This window comes from Tursiops truncatus, chromosome 8, assembly GCF_011762595.2.
Source record: "Tursiops truncatus isolate mTurTru1 chromosome 8, mTurTru1.mat.Y, whole genome shotgun sequence".
NCBI classification, from domain to species: Eukaryota; Metazoa; Chordata; class Mammalia; order Artiodactyla; family Delphinidae; genus Tursiops; species Tursiops truncatus.
In genome coordinates this window covers 13,342,358-13,365,221 of record NC_047041.1, presented here as the reverse complement: position 1 = coordinate 13,365,221, position 22,864 = coordinate 13,342,358, and the positions used below count along the sequence as shown (strand labels likewise).

The 22,864-nt window shown below is 55.0% G+C and overlaps 1 protein-coding gene across 9 annotated transcripts in view; it reads right to left on the bottom strand.

Moving 5' to 3' along the window:
- The window catches only part of NECTIN1 (nectin cell adhesion molecule 1), a 92,110-nt gene that overhangs the window by 5,404 nt on the left and 63,842 nt on the right, over positions 1 to 22,864 (bottom strand). For 7 of the 9 annotated variants that reach the window (XM_073808090.1, XM_033861916.2, XM_033861915.2 and 4 more), the window contains one exon: positions 17,572 to 21,875. The exons of 1 other annotated variant lie outside the window; for it this stretch is intronic. In XM_073808090.1, the coding sequence (XP_073664191.1) occupies positions 21,325 to 21,875 (551 nt within the window). In that variant the 3' untranslated portion in view covers positions 17,572 to 21,324. Of the gene's footprint in view, positions 1 to 17,571; positions 21,876 to 22,864 lie in introns of those variants that run through there. One more of the 9 variants, XR_012333296.1, reaches the window with a different exon arrangement.

Below are 22,864 nucleotides of genomic sequence, written 5' to 3'. Positions count from 1 at the left end.
TTGGCTCTTCCTGGAACCAGACCAGCCCGCTGCCCTGAGGCCCCATGGTGGGGGTGGGAGGAGCTTTAGGTCCCACCCAAGGGTCCAACAGTCTCAGTCTGCTTCTCCCTACCACCCCCCTTCTCAGCCATACCTCGTTGGTCCTGAGTCCCAGCCTTTGCTCAGTGATGGGCAGTGGACCCAGACATCCTGCTTCACAGCCTGCTCACTTGCCTACCTGTTGTCCCCCGCTCAGTTCCATAAACACATCCCAACACCTTTCATTTGCCATGCACTGTGCCAGCTGCTGGGGGTTCTACCCCCGGCTAATGGGGAAATCTGACATGTATACAAATACTCTATTTTATGATTCATGCCCCAAGAGAAGTCTGTCCAAGGTCCAGGACAGGTGTAGGGAAGAGAGTGATTAGTTTTGGGAGTTCTTGGCTTCACAGATGAGGGCCCTTCTGAACAGGGTTTTGAAAGCATAATAGGAGTTCTCCAGGAGAATAAATGGAGAACATTGTAGGCAGGATAAGGAGTGTTGCAGGGACACGTGTGTGAGACGTGGGGTGTATAAGGGAAATTCCAAGCATTGGCTATGTCTTGGAAATTGGGTTCAAAAGAGGATAGACAGGGCATGAATCTGGAGAGAGGTATGTAGGGAGTGGACCTGGCTCAGAGGTTAGGTTTTATCCATAGGTAATGTAACCCCTCTCTCCTGCTGCCCCTGCCTGGGGACAGAGATGCTGCTTTCTCAGGAGCTGGACTGACCCGGGCTCTCTGTGGGCTGACCTTCCAGGTCTCCTTGGGGAGCACTTGGCCCTCCTGCCCACGAAGCTGTCCTGGGTCGGTCCGCCATCTGCTCGCCTTCTGTGGCACAGGCCGAAGAGGTGTTTCTGGGGGACCAGGAGCTCAGAGGAAGCTGGGTGTCTGGACTCGGCGCGGATGCTGGTAGGTAGGATTGGCTGGGGGTGGGGCTGATTTCACTGCCAAGGGCCCGCCCACCCACCGGGTCAGAGTCCCTCTGGCCGTTTCTCCAGCCCAGGGGTGCGGGAGTGGCTCCTTCCTGCTGGCCAGAGGTGGGCAGCCAGGACTCGAGTCCTTGTGTTCAGTTTGCTCCAGCTCCCTGTCTCCCTGTCTCTCTCTCATTTCAATGCTTTCTTCCCATGACTCCAAGTGGGGTGGCTGCTGCACCATCACAATGTGGGGCTGTGGGAATATCCTCTCTCCTTGCCCAGGAGGGGATACATCCCTCTCCTCCCTTGCTCAGTCCATACAGAAGAGCACCCTTTCATGTGCTTTCTTGTGACCCAGGTGGTGAGGGAGCCCACTCAGAGGCCTGGAACTGAGTGAGTCACAGAGCCCTTTCCTCAGCCCGATGCAACCAGCACGACTACCTGGCCAGCACGACTCAGACTCAGCCAGGTCTCTGCCTTCTCCTTGCCTTGGGCTACAGGCCAAAGAGGCTGACCTTAGGAGCTGCTGGGAGACCCTGCCTCCCTCTTCCCTGAGGTGGGCTCCTGGTCATTCCCCCTGCCCTGGGCTGGGTTGCCCTTCACCTTTGCATCTGCCCTGGTGGGTTAGTATTAGTGCAGAAAGCCTTTGACCACAGAATTTTCTCTGGTTCTGCACTCAGGTGGAGGTCAGTTTGCAATCACCTTCTTTGGCCCCTCTGGATGGAGACCAGGGGCTCTGGGCTCTGCAGCCCTGCCCTCGTTTCTCCCTCACCTCTGACTTCCATGTCATCTGTCTGCAGCACACATGAATTATGGAAAGTGTTTAGCACTGTGCCTGGCACACAGTCAATATGTAGTAAATGGCTGCTATTTTTGTTGTTAGCTACTCCATAAACGCATATTGACAGTGGTGATGATGTTGGTGATGATGATGTTGGTGATGATGATGGTGGTGATGATGTTGGTGATGATGATGTTGGTGGTGATGATGTTGGTGATGATGATGGTGGTGATGATGTTGGTGATGATGATGTTGATGGTGGTGATGATGTTGGTGATGATGATGTTGGTGGTGATGATGTTGGTGATGATGATGTTGATGGTGGTGATGATGTTGATGGTGGTGATGATGTTGGTGGTGATGATGTTGGTGGTGATGATGTTGTTGGTGGTGATGACGAGGTTGGTGGTGATGATGTTGGTGATGATGATGTTGATGGTGGTGATGATGTTGGTGGTGATGATGTTGATGGTGGTGATGATGTTGGTGATGATGATGTTGATGGTGGTGATGATGTTGGTGGTGATGATGTTGATGGTGGTGATGATGTTGGTGATGATGATGTTGGTGATGATGATGTTGGTGATGATGATGGTGGTGATGATGTTGGTGATGATGATATTTGTGGTGATGATGTTGGTGATGATGATGTTGATGGTGGTGATGATGTTGGTGATGATGATGTTGGTGGTGATGATGTTGGTGATGATGATGTTGATGGTGGTGATGATGTTGGTGATGATGATGTTGGTGGTGATGATGTTGGTGATGATGATGTTGATGGTGGTGATGATGTTGATGGTGGTGATGATGTTGGTTATGATGATGTTGATGGTGGTGATGATGTTGGTGATGACGATGTTGGTGGTGATGATGTTGGTGATGATGATGTTGATGGTGGTGATGATGTTGATGGTGGTGATGATGTTGATGGTGGTGATGATGTTGGTGGTGATGATGTTGTTGGTGGTGATGACGAGGTTGGTGGTGATGATGTTGGTGATGATGCTGGTGGTGATGATGTTGGTGGTGATGATGTTGGTGATGATGATGTTGATGGTGGTGATGATGTTGATGGTGGTGATGATGTTGGTGATGATGATGTTGATGGTGGTGATGATGTTGATGGTGGTGATGATGTTGGTGATGATGATGTTGATGGTGGTGATGATGTTGGTGATGATGATGTTGATGGTGGTGATGATGTTGGTGATGATGTTGGTGATGATGATGTTGGTGGTGATGATGTTGGTGATGATGATGTTGATGGTGGTGATGATGTTGATGGTGGTGATGATGTTGGTGATGATGATGTTGGTGGTGATGATGTTGGTGATGATGATGTTGATGGTGGTGATGATGTTGGTGGTGATGATGTTGGTGATGATGATGTTGATGGTGGTGATGTTGGTGGTGATGATGTTGGTGATGATGATGTTGATGGTGGTGATGATGATGGTGGTGATGATGTTGGTTATGATGATGTTGATGGTGGTGATGATGTTGATGGTGGTGATTATGTTGGTGGTGATGATGTTGGTGGTGATGATGTTGATGGTGGTGATGATGTTGGTGATGTTGGTGATGATGATGTTGGTGGTGATGATGTTGGTGATGATGATGTTGATGGTGGTGATGATGTTGATGGTGGTGATGATGTTGGTGATGATGATGTTGGTGGTGATGATGCTGGTGATGATGATGTTGATGGTGGTGATGATGTTGATAGTGGTGATGATGTTGGTGGTGATGATGTTGATGGTGGTGATGATGTTCGTGGTGATGATGAGGTTGGTGGTGATGATGTTGCTGCTTCTCCCCTCCCTGGAGTCCTGGCTTCTTCCCTGAGCTAGCATGCTGGGCCAAATTACACCTGTGGCCACCATAGCTTACTATCATATATGTGATACCATACCTGTATTCCATGTGCTTTTACTTGAATTACCTCATTTGATGCCCCCACCCCATTGCCTCTGTTGACAGATGGCTAACTGAAGGCTCAGAGAAATTTAATAAAATGCTCAAGGTCACACATCTCACTGATGATGGAAGTGAGGTAGGAACCCAGGTGTCCGGGTCCTCAGTGCAGAGCTCCGAGCGGCCTTGATGAGGATTTCTCCCTGTTCCTCTGCGGGGGAAGACAGGCCAGCTCCTTCCTTAGTGTGCCACTTACTTAGCTGTAGAATCTTGGGCAAGTCACTCAAATTCTCTGAGCCTCACCTGTAAAATGGCAATCACAACAGGGTTGTTGTCAGATGTAAATGAGCTAATGCATGTCAGAGCCCTCAGCACAGTGCCTGCGCCACTCAGTGCTTAATAAGCATTGGTTCAAGGAGGGCAGGGGACGTGTCTGCTCCTTGGGCAACTCCCAGGCAGCTCGGGCTGGGACCCCTCCTCTAATCTTGCCTGTGGCCTGCTCTCATCCCCGCCCTCAGCTTTCCCTAGTCCCTTGCTGGTCACGATCTGCAAAGCCAACCTGTCTAGGCCTGTGCGAGCCTTAGGACATCCAAGTGTGTGTGAGTGTATGTGTGTGTGAGTCTATGTGTGTATGGGTGTCTGTATATATATGTGTATGGGTGTATACGTGTGTATGTGGGTGTATGTGTATGTTTACATTTGCGTGTGTGTGACACAGAGAGAGAGACTGTGACACTCCTTGGGGAGGGCTGAGGGCGGTCACTTCCCACTCTGCACACAGAATTCCCGCCATCTGGAATGCTCTCCCCAGTGTCACCAGGGTCCCAGCCCCTCCCACCCAGCCCATCACACCTTGAGTTGTCATTAAGGGGAAAAAGGAACATGAGGGAGGCTAACTTTCCCAGAAGCCCGCTCCTCGCCACAGGGTTTGCTCCCAGAGCCCTCTGCAAAGTTGGGCCCAGCTGGAGAGGGTTACTGGGATTTCACGCACATTCCTGGGGGGAGAGGGACTATCTCCCTGTTGGGGACCCTGCCAGGCAGGACCCTGAGCCCCAGCCCTCTCAGAGGGAGGAAGATGAGCGAGGCTATTGCCCAGTGAGCTGGGGAGGGCCGGGGGGCACAGGGAAGCCATTTGTCTGTCATGCACCCTGTGGGCTGGGCTGGGCACTCCCTCCCGCCCCCCTGGGTGCCCTCTCCCCTTATCTGTCAGCTCCTAACTCCTTCCTCCCTCTCTCACAAAGGGCTGCTTTGAAGGGGAAAGAAGGACAAATCTGAGAAGGCACACAGAGCAGTGGGGAAAATAATGGCCTGGATGCTCCAGTATTTCTAGTGCTGTGACCTTAGCTGCTCTGAGCCTCAGTTTTCTCCTCTGTAAAGTGGAGAAATGGCAGAAATAAGTGAGATAACACACACGGAGCTCCTGGGGTAGAGCGGCCTCTATGACTTGTAGCAGCAGCAATAGTAGTGTTCTAACATCAGTGGTGTTCTCGGCGATTCCGACATTGAAGCACAATGTTGGTTCCCTCCTTTGCCTGGATTGTGGGGGAGGGACTGACCACCTCTGGTGAGCTCCAGATTCTTCCAGCCCCAGCAGGTGTTCCTTCATTACCCCTCACTGCTGCCCTCGGGAGCCACGGTCCAGCACCCAGCAGTAGGAAGCCTGGACAGAGCAAGGGGCCCTGGGCTCTGTCCTCACAGAAACCAAACCTCACTGGGCTGGGGTCGGTGTCACCTGACGTCTCAGGCAGGCTCCCCAGCCCCCTTCCCACTCTCAGCTGCTGGGCACAGCACAGAGACTTCCTGCACTGTTGGAGCCTCCACTGTCCCTTGCGGAGCGGGAGAGACCAGGGGGTCAGGGTGGCCCTGCGGGAGCCTCCTCTCTCTTCTAGTCTGGCTGGAGCCATTACAGCCATGGCCTGTCTCCCTGGGGTTGGGATGAGACGTCATGAGTGACAGGGTCACGTCTGACCTTGCCCCACTGTGGCGTGATGGTATCAGCTCTGTGCGCGGAGCAGAAGGATGTGAGGTCCAGGGCAGCTGAGACGGTTCCTAGGCATGGTCTGGGGGCTGGGCTGAAGGCTACGATAGCCGGTGGATTCCAGAGCAGGCTTAGCCCCAGGGCATGGTCTGGAGCTGGTTCAGGGCGCCAGTGGTGGGTGGGAGGAGGGGACAGCAGACTGACGGCCCCTTCCCCGCCCCGACATGCACGCTGCCCGGGGTCTCGGAGACAGCCTATCGTCCAAGCCCCTGCTCCCTGTTTTGGGGACCCATCACTCGTCCCAGTCTTGGTGGGTGCCCAGGGGGACCGTCACCACCCACAAAGCCCAGGACTTCCCCTGCACGGTTTGAGGGATGGCCGGGGAAGGGGCTGCATCTCCAGCTCTTTCAGGCTCTTCCCCCGCTGCTCCCCCTCTGAACAGGCTCTGGTTTTTGGGGAGGGGTCCCATGGGTCTCATTGTGGACCCATAATGGTCCCCACACACCCCCCCACCTACTGCCTAAACCTCCTGCTGCAACAGTCACTGCCTATGAGGATAAACTTCTTCCATGTTATTTTATCTGGGGCAAGATGAGCCATTTCCAAAAGGAGTGTTACTAGGAAAATAAGAAGAATAGGAAATAAAAACATACAGGGGTGGCCAAGTTCATGGAGGACCTACTTCTTCTAAGGTAATTTACCATCTAGCCACAGACTCACTAGAAATCTCCGAAGGTCAGTGCTGCTGGCAGAAAGCTTGGGCAGAAAGCCCTGGGAGGAAGTGAGGTCTGTCACTGGAGGTATTCTAGCAGGGCCCTGATGCTTCCTTGGTGGGGAATGACCTTGACAGCTCACTACATAATGATGGTCCTTCACTTCCGCATAGAACTTCACGGTTTACAAAAGGGCTTTCGCTGGCGTTCTGGAGTCTTTGGTGTAATCCTAGGAATTAGGCACGGCAAGGATTAACATCACTGTTTCGCAAACGAGAAAACTGAGGGACAAGAGAGAAGTGGCTTCTCCCAAGGTCACAGGGAGGTGGAGGCCACACTTGCTGGGACCCACATGTGGAGCCACCAGGGCAGAGCTGCTCCACCCTCAGGGCGCCCGTGCTTCTTTCCTGACTCAGTCTCTCGTGGACGCCCATCCCCCCTACCTGCCCCTTCCTCCAGGGTTGGACCACATTTGCAGGGTACTGAGGAGGTGGCTGGAGGTGATTCTGGAGTTAATGGGGCCTCAGCAGGGAGAGTGGAAACACCTCTGGAGGGACACATTAGCCAGATAAACTGGGGGCTCTTGAGGCTTCTGGGAGGGGCTGGGTGGGGAAGGAGACCTGAAAAGGCTAGAATTCTGGAAGCAAAGAGCCAGAAGCTGAGGGGCTGTGTCTGTCTCCCTGCGAGTCACGGGTGTTGATGTTTTAGCCGTCTGTCCATCCTGGGCAGGGGTCCTCTGCAGGACCCCTCTCCTTGTGGCAGATCTCTCAAATCAAGCATATACTGAGAGTAGTACTCAAAACGAGGGGATTTAGATATGGAAATTCTACGTTAAAATGCTGTGAAATTCAATGGTGCTTCTCTGAGCCTTGCCAAGGTGGGGAATGCACCGCACACAGGAGGAGCTCTGGTTCTTCGAGGGGGTGCGCTGGGCTTGGCGGGGGGGATGAGCTCCAATGCCCTGGGGTCGCTGGGGGCCAGGGGTTCGGAAGACGCAGCAGATCTGGAGGCCTTCAGGATCTGGACCCTTCTGGGGAGGTGAGGAGGAGAGGAACAGCTAGTTCTGGCAAGTTCTCTGAGTGGCACCATGGCAAGCCCGAGAGATTTGAATACATTTGTTCACCCCTCTCCAGTTGAGGGGAAAACAATCTCAAGAAAAGAAACAGGGGACACCTGGACTCTGGGTCCTTCTTGGGAAGAACACTGGAAGAGGTCAGACTTGGATTGGGGGTGGGCGTCTGGGTGGGGGAGGTGTGGGATGGTATTGCCTGTGCGCAGGCCACGTGCCTCGTAACACCTGCCCCTCACTGCAGCCCGCGAAGTAGGCCTTATTGTCTCTATTTACCCCACTTGCCCCAAATCACCAAGCTGATAAGAGACAGATTTGGTGACTGAACCGAGGTCTGTATGACTCCCAAACTGGGCCCGCCCACCCATGCTTGCGTGTGCCTAGGCCGTGCTTCGGGGTCCCGGAGTACCACCTCAAAGGGGCCTGTGTGTGTGCCACACATTTCGTAAGTTATAAGCGGGTGTAAAACTGTGACCATGGTGGCATTTTGTTTCTTTTCAATGGGAGGTTCAGTAGGGAGCGAAGAGCACCTGGCTTGGAGTCAGAAGGCCTGGGTCCAAGTTATGAGTCAACCACCCGCCACCTGTGTGACTTTGGGCCAAACATTTAACATCCCTGAGCCCCGGGTTAATCATCAGCTAAATGGGGTTCCTTGCTGACTTCCTCAGCTGGCTGTGAGGATCCTGGGGTGCCGAGTGCCCTCCGGCTACCCAAAGCGCCTGGTCTAGTCTAACTGATTCCCGATGCAAACATTTACCTGGAGGTCCTCCCCACGCTGGGTATTCTACATCTTCTCCAGATCACTTTCGTTTTCCAAAGTCATCTCTGATACCATCTCTTCCAGGAAGCTTTTCCTGTGAGCCCCGCCTGCCCCTGATGACTCCATCTGATACCAAACGTGGTTCCCACAAGCTCAGTCAATCCCCGCCTGGGATACTTGCTGCTTTGTGTGCTGAAACTTGTGTCAGGCCCAGGATCCCCCCAGGAGTTAGGCTGGTGTGGCCCCCTCTCCTGGCTCTTCTCCCACTCTGTTGTCAGGACACGACTCTGCCCTTTAGGAGGGCTGCAGGCAGTGGGAAGGGTGGTACAATGGTTAGAGCATGGCCTCTGAGGCCAGACCGCCTGGGTTCGAAGCCCAGCAAACTCTGTGACTTTGGACAACTCTCTTCATTTCTCTGGTAATGATGGTAATAGTAATTCTAAGTCTGAGGTAAGGATTTAATATCATAGAGTAATTTGAACAGTGCTTGACACTTGTGAGTGATATTATAAGTCTTAGCTATTAGTAAAAGCCCTTGATTCACTGTGTAATTTCCAAATGTTATATAAATGTAAGGAATTCTTACCGTTGTTAGCCTTCTGGGACTCGATTTCCCCAGTTGTGGGTTGGGGCAAATGATCTTTGAGGTTGCTCTGGCTCTAATGGTCTATAATTCTAAAATAGGTAGATAGATGTCTTGCTTGGGATCTGCACGTGTTGTGCTGTAGGGGCAAAAGGATAGGGCAAAGGGCAGGGCACCCCAGGACCCAGGCTCAGGAAGGGAGAGGATGATTGCTGGGAGGTGATGGCAGAAAACACCTAAAAGGAGGCAGCAGGTGTTGGAGGGTGAGTCTTCCCAATCAGGGGGTTCCTGTGTGCCGTTCTCACCCAGAGCCTGCGGGAAGGCCAGTACCAACCAGCGTTGGGCCCCAGTTCCCTTGTGAGCCTGTGATGTCTCCTGAAAGAGCTGCACGTAAGGGACCTACACTTTTCATTGAACGAAACTCCAAGTCTTTCTAGGGTGAACTCCGGAGGAAAACCCTGGAGACACATAGCAGCTGACACCCCCTAAGTACGCTGTCAGAGGAGACATGGGGAGCCCACTCCCACTGTGGCTTTCCCAGTGGGGACCGCTTCTCTGCTCAGACCTTGTAAAGGCTTGGATCTCTGCTCTTCTAGCAGAGCAAATCCGTCCCTTCTCTGCAGAGGAGGGTGGCGTGGGGTGTTCTCACCAGTGAGGGGGCTGCTGCCCACCCTCCCCCATATTCCCCCTCCTGCAGCAAGCCAGACTCCTCTGGAAGCTACCCCTGCTCACTATCGCCCCAGACACCTGGCCTCAGGATCAATTACAGTAGATAGAGGCAATGGAATGGGGCGTGGTGATTCATCACTGTCAGGGCTGCAGGGGACCTCTCACCCCAGCCCCGCTTTGTCTCCAGGGGTAGCCCAGGAGAGGCCACCAAGCTCCCATCTCCCCGGTTCTTTGTTCCACACGTAGAAAGTCATGAAATCAGAGCGGCGAAGGGTTTTGCTCAGAGTTACTGGGTGAGACGTGGCAGAGAGGAAGCAGAGCTCAGCCTCCTGATTCCCAGTCCAGGCATCTTTCCAGCACATTACGTGCCTCCTGCCTTCGGTCCAGCCCTGACCACCTGCACTTCCCTGCCAACCCATTGTCATCATCAGCGAAAAGCCCATCTGGGTGTGGCTCACCGTCTCCTGCCCTTTTTTTGGTGAAACTCCAGGAAAACTGCATTGCTTAGGAATCGATCGTGGGGAGCAGATGAAGGTTTCCCAGCTAATTCCACCCAGTGTCATCATCGTGACACTTCGACAGCTCATTTCAGCCACAGGGCATTGCTTTGTGTCTTGTGTCAGAATTCCCGATTGCCAATGGCTGGCCCTTCCTTCCTGCTACTCTGGGACTCTTCCAGAGCACACACCATCCTCCCTCCTCCTCTGGCTCTACCTGTCCTGTCCCCGCCTCCCCAGGGCCTCCTAGGTACCTAGAACAGGGACCTGTCCCCAGATGACCACAGAGTGGCTGGATGGACACTAACCCATCCTCCAGGGAATGCATGACAATGGATTTTCCAAAAAAACTTTTTTTTTAAGTCTAGGACCCTTTCAGAACTCCAAATCTCTGATAGTCATATGAAAGTGTTGACATCCTTAGTCATCGGGGAAATGCAAATTAAATCACGAGGTACCTCTATGCCCTTGCCAGATGGCTAAACCTAGAAGGATAGATGATACCAAGTGTGGGCAAGGAAGTGGAGGCATCAGAACCCTCTTACACTGGGGCATAAACTGGAAAACCGTTTGGCTGTATCTATCAATCCTAATTCCGTTCTAAACAGGAATGAGTGTTAAGTGCTCCAAAGTGACATACAAGACTGTTTGCAGCAACTTTATTCATAATTGCCCCAAACTGGAAACCACGCACGTATTCACTAATGACAGAATAGAGGGCTACACTGTGGCAAATTCACACGATAGAACGTTACACAGCGAGGAGAGGCACACTGCACGGGTACATCTCCTAGACATCGTACTGAGTGAAAGAAGCCAGGCACACACGTAAGTGCGCGCTTTGCATGATTCCATTTATGTGAGGTTCCAGAATGGGGGTGTGTGCCTGAGAGGGAGCTTGAGCGAGCCTCCGTGACTTGATCTGGGGCTGATGACGTGAGGGTATGCATATAACATGGTTATAAAAATGTGGAGCTGTTCCCTTAAGGTTTGACACTTTACTGTTTGTATCCCTCAATACAATTTTTCCTTTAAGTTCAAAATAACAAAGGGTTAAAACCTGACACAGAATCCTGGAAAGTAAAACAGTGGAAAGTTGAGACCCATCCTCTTGCCTCCCACCTCAGGCGGCTCTGGGGCATTCCTGAAGACGAAACTCTGGAGGGCATGCTGGAAGCCTTTGCTCTGGAGTAACTGTGGCCTCCTGTTCCCACGGCTGGCCCCAGTCCCCCACCCACCGGCGGTGACCTAGCATCGGAATCCCCACCAAAGCCGTGCCCTTGAGGGGCACATCGCAGCCCCTTGATGCCTGTGTCCCTCCCACTAGCTGGTGGGTCTTTGCGTGGGATGATGCAAATCAGGGAGAAAGGAACTAAGGGGATGGTCACCCCGCAGCCAGGAAGGCGCAGAGCTGGGATTCTACTTGGACTTGTCAAGAGTCCGAGTGCCTGATGTCGTCTCTATGACAGGTTCTGTCTCCATGCTGCAATTTGCTGCTGCTAAGGGCAGTTGCACAGTGGGGAAAATAATAGTAAGAGCTAATATTATCCTAGCTTAACCGAGCACTTACTCTGTTCCAGGCATTGTGTTAAGTGCTTTATAAAGGGATGATTCTCCTTTAATCCCCACAGCAGCCCTCTGTGGTAGGTACCGGTGTTATCTGCTTTACAACTAACTTTCTCTCTCTCTAACTATCTTTATTCATCCCAGCAGTCTGTTCACATGGATTGAGAAATAAAGCTGGGGGAAAGCAAGCAACTCGCCTAAGGTTCACACAGCGGACAAGTGGTAGGACTAGGGATTGAATGGAGATCAATGGACCCTAAGGCCCTGCCTCTTTCCTTTTACCAGGTTTTCAATAGATGTCGAGTGTGAACTCAACTGATGATAGAACCAGCATCTGAAAGGAGCCCAACAGGCTGAAATGCTGACTTTGCCATTAAGATAAAACAGAGCAGAGATACATGAAAAGCGCCACATTCGGGAGAAAAATAGGCAGCCCAAGTGCAGGTGAGAGAGGTCTGCTCAGAGGCAGCACACGTGAAAAAGACTCAAAGGTTTATTCATCCACCCATCCATCCACCCATGCATCCGGAAATTTAACCACCACAACGGAGCCCCTCTGTGTTCCATACCATCACCATGAGGTCAGCTGGGTTGGCCGTGTCACAGAGCAAGAGAGAGCACACCAGGTTCAGGGAGGACATGCAGAGAGTCTCCCACCCCTCCACCCCCATCGCCTGCTGGTCAGATCAGTTCCTGGAAACAGCATGTATTCCCTGGCCCTCAGAACGGGAGGGAGCTGGTAATGGGTTTTCTTCAGGAACAGCTGGAGTAATGGGGTTGTTTTTAAAGGCTCTTTTTTTTCTTAGAGCAGTTTTAGGTTCACAGCAAAATTGAAAGACACAGAGATTTCCCATATACCCCCCTGCCCCCAAATATTCACAGCCACCACTACCAAAATCGCTCACCAAAGTTGTACGTTTGTTACAATCAGTGAACCTCCAGAGATACATTATGCACACCCAAAGTCCAAAGATAACTGGGATTTTTGATGTGAGTCAACTCACAACAAGTCACTCCACCAAGGCTTGAACCCAGGTTTGCCTGACTCCTAAGTCCGGGTTCCTAACAGATGTGTTGCTAAGTGGCCTGATGACTAGAGCAGAGGGAGAATCATATGAAAAAGAGGTTGGGCCGGGAGTAATCATCTCCAAATACCTGAAGGACTGTCCTAGGAAGGCCAGATCATGTAGCTTCTCAGGGAAATACCTAGACCAATGGGTGAAACTTAGGGGAGGGAAATTTTGTCTGAATGGAGAAGTTACCCTTTGATGCTAGGGCTTAGCTCTAGAGGCAGTGCGGTGCCCCTCTCCAGAGGCACCTGGGATGCTTGGAGGACAGCCCTGCCTCGGGGTGGTTGGGCCATGCCACCTGCAAGATCTCTTGACTCTCACTTGGACGAGTTCGGTTTGGTTCAACCTTTACTGACCACCCACTCTGTCCACCCTGGGCTGGGTGCTGAGGACGAATAAGATGGGGTCCCAGCCCTCCAGGGGCTTACAGCCTGGCAGGAAGGCAGCTTGTGTGGTCCTATCACTTGCTGACTCTTTTCTCATCCATGGAGGCTCTCTCGAGGCTGAGGTCACTAACTGAGGGGACAGTGGGTGGGAGGAGTTCAGGCTGAGGGCACCCCAGCCTGCCGGTCTGTGAGTCAGTTATTCCCCCAAAGGTCTTTGCTCCCTGTGGAATGGAATAGCTTCCTCAGAGAAGGCTCTGGAGGGGCCCTCGGCTAGACCTTGGGCAAGGAGGAAAGGGCATACGGGGCCCGGTGTGCCACCTTCCCTCTGTCTCTCTCCGAGGGTCCCCCCTCATCTGCCGAACTGGACTCTAAGGGTACTATCACTGTCCTTCATCAACCCCATTGGCTTCTTCTAAGGTGGGATCACTGAGGAGCGACATCCCCATTCGGGGCGGGCCTGCGAGACTGCCTGCCTGAGCTTTGAACTCAGGATCCCACTTTCCCTCTCACAGGTGCTCAGAGGCCAAGCGCTGGGGAATGTTCTAAACCCAGAAAACCTGCTTTGTTAGTGTTACAATCACGGGTCCACCCTGGCTCCCTACTTGCCTCCAGGGACTGGCCTCCACTGCAGTCACTGTCATCCAGGATCCCATCTCAGAGGGGATGAGGATGGCGATGATGAAGATGATTGATGATGGTGACAATATAGAGCATATTTGGTACCCAAACTCTTATGTGTATTAACTCACCGAATCACCTAACTACCACCCCTCAGTCCCAGTTTCCCACCTCATGACGTGCCTCTTCCTCATGATTGACACCTTGGACGGCCTCTGCCTCCACACCGGCGGCTCTGACTCTGGCTGTACACTGGAACCTCCTGGGTAGCTTGTTGAAAATACAGCTGTCTGGGTCCCAACCCTAGAGCTCTGACCCTATTGGCCTGGGGGTGGGGCCTGGATATTTGATTTTGTAAATCCCCCGGTGATTTGGGTTGTGTGTCCAGGGTTTAGTTCCCTGGCTCAATGGAGCCTGCGGTGTGGGTTGATGATGCCCTGGGGCTGGTTCCTGAGCCAAGCAAGGCCATTCCTATACCTTTCCTAGCTTGGGATGAGTCTGGCCAGAAGGGCCAGTTTAGATGTGGCCCAAGGCAATGCAGCGAGGGTGCCCTCCAGCTAGGGAAGGCGTGGCTGGCAGAGAGGAGGGAGGGAAGGGGGCAGTGCTTGCAGCTTCTCATCTGGGAGTTGATGCTGGGGTTGGGGACTGGGATTTGGCCTGGCTCTGCCATCCGGCCTGTAAGCCGAGGCAGAAAATAGGGTTTGGGGGCCCTATACGCCAGTACCAAGCTGGAGCCCAAGCGTTGCTCCCCAGTAGCGTCTGGCTGTGGGGAGAGGACAGAGGGGGTCTAGGAGCAGGGCCTGGCTGTTCTCCTCCAGCTTTCACAGAGCCCTTTCCTCTTCCATTTTCCCACCAACCTATGTGCCTCTCATTCCTCAAAACCATTGCAGATACCACCTGTGATATTCTGACTTCTAACAGGAAGTGTATATATGGCCTTCGTCTTGTTCCTGGTGCAAATCCTAAAGCCCTTGGAATTTCCTAAGGAATAAGAGTGAGAGAGGTGTCTTGTCATTCTTAGGACATCCCTTTCCACCACGCCTGAGTTTATGTTAATGAGCTGGCTTTTGGAAAGCACCTAAGGATGGGGGTTGGGTGCCAGGCAAACGAACCAAGTTTGGAGCTTCCGACCCCACCCCTGACCTCTGCGGAGGGGAGAGGGGCTGGAAATTGAGTTCAGTCACCAATGGCCAATAATTTAATAGGTCATGCCTATGTGAGGAAGCCTTCATAAAACCCCGGAAGGACAGGTTTGGAGAGCTTCCCGGTTGGTGCTGGGAGGGCATGGAAGCCCCACGCCCCTTCCCGTATACCTTGCCCCCTGCATCTCTTCCATTTAACTGTTCCTGAGTGGGATCCTTTTACTCTAAACCAGTAATCTAGCGAGTAAACCGGTTTCCTGAGTTCTGTGAGCTGCGCTAGTAAATTAATCGAACGCAGGGAGGGGGTCGCGGGGACCTCTGATTTATAGCCAGCCAGTCAGAAGCACAGGTAACACCCTGGACTCGTGATTAGCAGCTGAAGTGGGAGGAGTCTCGTGCGACTGAGCCCTGAACTGTGAGATCGGATGCTACCTCCAGGTAAATACTGTTAGAATTGAGCTGATTGCTCGGTGGTGTGGGAAAAAACTACATCAGCACCGGGACCCGAATCACACCTCCTTTTCCGGAAAGTCTTCCCCATGGGCCCTGTCTGACCGATGGTTCCACTCAATACCAAGTGTGGCTCCCAAAAGCCCAGTTTACACCCCATGGGCGTTTGTCCTATTCTGGGGCCGTGGGGGAGGGGTACTGAGCCTTGGGTCGCATCTAGTATACCCCCAAGGGAGTCAGGCTGGTGCCACCCCTTCCCCGGGATTCCTCCTCCTCCTGCTGCTCCCAGGACATGGCCTTGTCCTTGAGGGTATTCAGCACATGCGTTCTGATGGTCTGGTTACCAAGCCTTAGTTTTCTTTCTAGGCTCCAGTTCTCCACATGCTGAACGAGTGTGTTGGACTAGAACGATCTCTTTTATTAGAAGAATTAATATAAGATGCTAAATTCCAAGTCGTCCTGGAATACTCTTAACACACCTTTGGTCTGGGGAACTTCTACACATCCTTCAAGGCCCAGGGGAAAATTCACCTCTTCTATCAAGCCTTTCAGACCTTCCCAGACAAAATTAGTCATTCCCGTTCTGTGCTACCACGGCACTTTACACACAGCTCTGCTTCAGTCCATGGCCAGCATGGCACTGTTTTGGGGTTTAGGATCCTGGAGGCTCTGAATTCTTTGAGACCAGGGACTCTGGGTGGGACTGTCACAGGGTCGCACAGTGCCTGGCCCAGGGTGGCCAAAGGAAGGAATGCATGAGTGGATAAATGAATCCCTCAATTCATCAAGTTCATTCCCTTAACCATCTGCAGAGGGTAAGGTAAGGAGGATGGGAGAGAGGACTCCTTGGTATCCAGAGAGGAGCTTTGGCTGCCCAGCTATCTCAGTTCTGGGCCCACAGTCGAGGTAAGGCAATGGTGGGCACACCCCAGGGGGACCTTGGCCTCTCAGGTGGATCCTGTCTCCAAGCCATCCAGCGTTTTGTCCTCTGCTCTGCTGAGGGTGTGGGTGGAGCACAGGGGCAAGGGTTGAAGTTTGGGCAGAAGTAGCCTAACTAGCAGAAGGTCCTTCCAAAGCCTAGCTCAACTAGAAAGCTACGTGTGTCCTGGCCTCCTGGTATCTTGGGGGATGGGGCTGTGCCTGGGACTAATTGGCTTGCCCTCCTTCGGCTGCCGGAGAAAGTCTTGGCTAATTTGCCGGAACGTTCTAGTTAAATGCCAATTAGGACATTCTGTCCATTGCTCTCTTCCAATATATTAATAATGTAATTAAGCATTTATTGCCTGTGCAAATTAAAAATTAACTTAAATGGACAGCCTAGAGAACTGAGGAAGTGACCGCTAAAACAACCAATTTGCATCTCACTCGAGTGTCGACATCCAAACACAGTCTAAGGTGCTGGGTTTGACTTTCCAGTGAGGGACCCAGCCAGCTGCCAACAGCTGCTGGCTTCTCGTGCTCCCGCCAGTTCCGCCCGCCCCAGTCCTATGTATGGAGGGCGTGGTCTTGCCCCAGATGGGCGGGAGTGCTTGCTGCCGGGCAGCCACCTAGGCTTCCAGCGTCCCCACCCCCTTTTCTCAGGGGTGTATGGTGTGGATTTCAGTGAAAGGAGATGCTGCTGGGGGTGGCTGGGAGGGGGCAGTCACTGAAGCCCCTGCCACTGCCACCCCTGGATCGATTTGTCCTGCATTCCAGTCCAGAAGATGGGAAGCAGATGGTGCTGGAGCGGGGAGGGGCGAGGTAACCGAGGAACTAGGAGACCTTCCTTCCAATCAGCCCCCTGGGAGGTGGGGCGGGGTCTCTGAGAGCTTGTGGGGGATGCAGTCGGCAGTATCCTCCCAAAAGATGAGAGGATAAAGCTCCCGTCTCTGCCCTGTCCCCAGGGATCTAACACGACAGGTGTGACATTGCTGGTTTTCTTCTCCAAACCGCCACAGGAGGGGACTTGGCAGGAAGGAGCAGGACGGTGGGGGGGCGGGGGGGGTGAGGAGGGGAATTGGAGGGGCCTGAGTAGGAGCTCTGGGGCAGGAGGGCAGGGGACTCCCTCTGCACCATCGGTCCCCAGCCTCTCAGGCCGCATGTTGAAGGGCTCCCTGCTTGTGTCTGAGCGGCCAACCCCTCCCGATGCAGCTGTCCACGGTGGTGCCACTTGTGTGGAAGGCGGTTCAGTGGCAGCCCGGGAGCTGTGCCGAGGACTCAGGCAGGACCCTCACGTTTGCCCTTGGGGCTCCCGCGAGAGGGCGGGTTGGGGCTCCTTTGGCCTGGGCAGGGGGCTCCTCCGGGGTCCGAGTCAGTGTTCCAGAGCCATGGGAACGGGGCCCGGGGTGGAAGCTGCCTTCCTTGCGTTAGGGTGCCGGCTCATCCCCGCGTACCCTGTCCTGCCCCCAGGTCCGTGGGGAAGGGCCCAGCTCCCGAGGGACACGAAGCAACCGGGGTTGTTTTAAAGACTTTATTTATAAAAAAGTACATTTTTCAACCCATCATTTTTTTTTTTTATACAAGTAAAAGGGGGTGATGCAAACACCCCCTGGGTTAGAACCAGGAGAATCTGCTGGGCCGTCCCTGGGACCAAAGACGAAAACAGTGACTAAGAAATTGAAGCAAAGGTAGTGCATCACACTCCGGGGGGAGGGGAGGGGGCAGCTTCTCCTGGATTTTGTTTCCATTTATACAAAAAAAGAAAACCATTTTTTTGTTTGTTTGTTTGTTTCCGGCCAAGAATCCCATTCCTCACAGCAGGAGTCAGAAAAGCAGCAGCACGGGTGGGGCAGAGGCTCCTCTGGCCGTACAATCGGGCTGCAGCAGCGAGGTCCCAGAAGCCCTCACCGCCTGGGCCACGGCACAGGGGCCTGGGCACGTCTCCCCGTGGGCCTGGGGCCTGGTGGGGCCCACCTGAGGGTTCCTGGTGGCAGTCAGGCCTAGAAGGTCTCCGTCTGGCCCCTGAGAGGCCTGGCAGCCCTCCCCTCCTCTCACGTGAGCTGCCCACACCACCTGACACAATCCCCAATTCCTCTGCTTGGAGGACGGCAGAAAAATTATTGCACCAGTGACTCGGGCACGCGGGAGGGGGTTGGCATGGGGGCACGTGCCTGGGAAACAGGGCCCCCGTGAGTCTCTCTTATGGCCCGAGCGCTGGGAAATCAGTTTTTCCTGAAGGGCTTTCAGCAGGACCAGCCCAGCCCCCTGGCAGGTCTGTGGGGCTGGGGCACCTGTGCTTGGGTCTGTCGGGGGGTGTGCGCCCTCGTGCACGCACGGGCCAGGCCTGACGCAGCTGCACGTGCGCGCCTGTGTTCCCTGATTCCACGCTGCTGCTCTTCAGATGCTTCTGATCAAAGGGGACTCAGAGGGTTGTTACACATTAGAACAATATCAAAATCTTAAGGAAAGAGGGGTATTGGGGAGTGGGGGGCGGGCAAGGACGGGGAGGGCAACAAGAGGCAGGATGACAAGTGGGGAGGCCTTGGCACGATGCAGACCAAGTTTATTTCATTTCCAGCAAAGGCAGAAGCTCAGCTCACGTTGGGGGCACGGAGAAGCAAGACGTCCTCGTCTCTCTGCTGGGCCAGACCTTCCCTGTGCCAGCGGCTGTGGCTATGGGCCCAGCAGTAGTACCCACCGCCCCACAAACTTGGGGCACAGAAAACCCTGTCACCCCAGGCCCAAGTGCTGACCCCGGCCTCGTGCCGACTCTTGACCCCGGGTAGCAGCTGCCTTGCTGGGCGCGCTGCTGATGGGTCCCTGCCGAGGCAGGAGCCTTCTACGTGGCCCACACACCTGGTGTGGACCCCACAATTTGTGCTTTGCTGGAGGGGAGGGCTTGGAGGTGTCTTAAGGGGGACTCAGTGCTTTGGCTAGGCCCGGGGGCCTCCTAAGTCCATCATATAAGGAGGAAGAGGGGGTGGCAGTGCAGATAAAGGAGACACAGAGGAAGAGTCCTTTCAGTCTTGTGATTTCAAGGGGACAGAGAATGCCTCTATCAGGCAGGCCCCTGGGATTTCCTCCTGCCTGGGGGGCAAGGGGACCAAGCAGAGGGGCCAGGGTGGTGTGAGGTGGGATGGGGTAGTGATGTAACATGGAAAAGGTCCTCTGCCCTGGGGTGGGGGGGGGGGACACTACTACTGCTGGGAGATGCAGCCCAGCTCCTCCACCCCCTCTGCCCTGTGGCTAGAAAGACCCCAGAAGTTTCTCCCAACTCCACCCCATCCAGTACTCCCAATGCCAAGAGAGGGGAGTACCGCCCCAGGGCTGGCATGGCTTCAGACTTCTGCTACGTGGCTACTGGGTGGTCTGGGCTGGGGCGAGGGCAGTGGGGGCTGGGGGGAGGAGCGTGACCCAGCTGGCGGGTCCAGGGTTGCCAGGGCAGAGATGGAGCTGGCTGGGGGTCCCATAGCAGCACCAGGGAGGGGAGGAGTAGGGCGGGAGGCTGGCGCCTCCCTTGGGAAGCCTATGGCAGGGTGGGTTGGTGCCCGTGGGGCACAGAGTGGTCTGCCTAACTCCCCCCGACACTTGCCATCCCACAGAGCCCCTGCACCCTGGGCTGAGTTCACTGGAATCCTCATGGGCAGGTGTGAACCTGCCTCTCCCATCCCAGGGTCTTTCCCATCTAGAGTGCCGGGGGGATGGGGTAGGCAAATGGAGGAACTGAGGCACTTGGAGCTGGGGGAGCAAATGAGGGGCTGGGCGGGGCCTTCCTCCATGGTATCCTGGGGAAGACCATCAGTCTCCGGTGATTGACAGGGACCCAGAGCCCCATTCAGGAAGGGAATCTACAACTCAAAGGGAAAGCTTCTCCAGGGTTCCCCACCTCATCCAGATGGAGACCAGCGATGGCTGAAGCGGGACGGGGAGGGTGGCGAGCAGGAGCTTCAACTCAGGATCCCTGGCTCCCCACTCCGCTCGCACCTTCTGGCAGGCCCGGAGCAGCTGCATCGGCCTTTGTGGGCCAGGAGCTACCTGCGCTCCGCAGAGTCTTATCAGCCTGTGTTTGCAGAGCTCCTACTGTGCGGGCTTCCTTCTCCGGTGCCCTCTGCATTGATCCTCCTTCACCTGTAGCTCCTGGAGGTTATTCCCTTCTGGGATCCCAGCTCTGACTCCCCAAGAGAATCAAGAATTGCTAGCACTTGATTGATAGGGAGAAATTCAAGAAACTTCCACGCTATAAGGAGCAGTTCAGAGCCAGCCTGAGATGCTAGGGTGGAGGCACCGAAGGGCCTAGTGCCAGCTCTCACTGGAAGCTTCTGAAGGCTGCCCCCATCCTCAGCTGGAAGGAAGGGGGAGAGGTGGAGCAGAGAGGTGGGCCTTGGGCAGTGTCCAGCCTGGGTAAGGCATGTGACCCCAGGGGGAGCACAGGGGTAGACATGAGCGGCGTGTGTGTGTGTGTGTGTGTGTGTGTGTGTGTGTGTAAGTGTGTGTACGTGTTGGTAGAAGTGTATGGGAAGTGTGGGCCAGAGTCTACCTGGAGTCCCACTATGTGGGCAGCAGACTGGGGTAAAGAGGAGGGACACACCAGAGCTGGGCCACCTTAACTCCCTGGAGGCCAATGAGGAAAACAAATGTAAAACTAACCTTGCCAAGTAAACACACTGCCCAAGGCCTCAGGTGGGGACCTCAGCTTGATTCCCTTAACAAACAAAGACAACCCTGGATGCTTCAGAAAAGCCACCCCCCTCCCCTCCCCCTTGGGCGCAACGGCTGCCTCGACCGGGGTCCGAACTCCAGCTCACGGTGGGATGGGGGAGGGGGTGCCGGGTTCCCTCTCCCAGGGAAAAAGGAGCAGCATCTGGGGTCGGCGGCAGGGGGCTTCTCCTCTTGGAGCCCCTTCAGCCCTCCACTCGCAGAGAGAGGACACAGACAAATTCCAGTGTTGGGGGCAGGGGAGGGCTGTCTCCCCAAACCCGGGAGGGGACATCTAGGTACACAAGACGGGACTAGGGCTCCCTGCGGAGGGAGGCAGGTGGGGTCAGGGGAGGAAAGGTACCAGCAACACCGAAGCCACAGTGAACACACACCAGGGGGGAGGGTGGGGGGGCAGGGAGGAAATCAAAACAAAGCCAGGTCGTGTGCCCTGGGCTCCCAGGTACCCCGAGCAGCTGGGTGAGTCTCTGCCGAGCTCCTGGGGCAGTGGACGGTGGGGGGCGGGCAGGGGGCGTGCGGGTGTGGGCTTGGGGCAGGGGCTCTGCAGACGGGGCTACACGTACCACTCCTTCTTGGAAATGAAAGACCCGTCGTTCTGAGAAACCATGTTTTCCGCCAAGTCCAGCTGCTCCGGGTCGTACTGGTAGCCCAGAGTCCGGTCCCCGTAGCAGCCGTCCTGACGGGCCTCCGCCTCGTCCACCGTGAAGTAGGGCCGCTTGGCGTCCTCGTCGTATTTGGGGTGAGGGCCGCCCGCCTTGCGCTCGCCCCCTCCGCCTTCCTCCTCCTCCTCTTCCTCCTCGTAGCTGCTGCCGCCCAGGGGCCCGGCTTTCTTCTCGTCATCCGAGTCCTCAGGGTACTGCAGGTTCTGGGCCATGGGCGGGTGGTGCTGGGGGATGCCGGCCTTGCTGTAGCCATTGCCGTACACGTGCTTCTTGGTGCTGTAGTCGCCCTTGAAGGTGTGGCGGCGCCGGCGCAGGGCCACCACGATCCCGCCGACCACAATCAGCACCAGCATGATGCTCCCCACCACGCCCCCAATGATGGCCGTGGGCACCGGCCCGGCGCGACGCCCGTGTTCGGGAGGAGACGGGGTGTAGGGGAACTCTGGGTGAGGAAGAGAGATGGAGGGGGACATTGTCAGTGTCTGCTCCTGGGGAGTCAGCAGGGGTGGCAGGGGAGGGAAAGCCAAGAAGTGGGCCCAAGGCCAGCTCCAGTTCCAAAGGCCCCCCCCAGCACCCCACCCATCCAGGAGCCCAACACGCTGCAGCGTGGGTAGCTGGGGCCAGGGAGAGGCAGAGACAGCCTCGTAGCCCCAGAGCCCCCATGCTGACTTTCTCCTTGGATGTGGAGCCAGCCCACCCACGACCCAGGGTCCAGTAGACGCCAGTCACCGCCATGACACCCCGTGAAGTAAGTATGCTATTAATCTCCCTCCGGCACACGAAGAGGCGGGGCTTAGAGAAGTCAAATAACTTGTCCGAGGCCATCAGCCAATGACGCGTCGTTGATTCTCTTGCACCGAAAGCCTGTGCAAACGTCACTGCGCCCCAGCACCACACCTTGGCTTCTGAGACTCGGAGCCTGGAGCAGACCGGGTGCCCCACGCCTGATTTCATCTGCTCCGAGGTGCTGGCCCCGTAGATGCCCCGTGAGTGCCAGACGCCCGGGCCGTGGTTCTTGGCTGCAGTCTGGCCCTGCAGGGCAGGGTGGGGGCCAGGGTGTAGCCAAGCTGGGCTATGAGCACAAGACGCTCAGCACGGCTGTGCAGAAAGGGCGCATGAGAGTACGTCAGCAGCAAAGATGACAAGTACACACGAGCGAGCACGCGTGCCGGCATACACCCTTGTTGTCACGACCGGCCCACACACGTGCTGATGTGATGAACGTGTGTGTACAAATATGTACACACTGAGGACAGAGCAGAAACAAAAAGGCAGAAAAGGTGAAAAGAGAAAGGAACTGGGTGGGCAGGGAGAGAAGGCTGGGCCGGTGTCTGTCTGCCAGTGGGGTCGGGCCAGAGGCCGAAGGGGTCCCCAGGTGAGGCTGAGGGAGGCGGTTCCCAGCACCACCACAGGGTGGCACCGGAGACCACG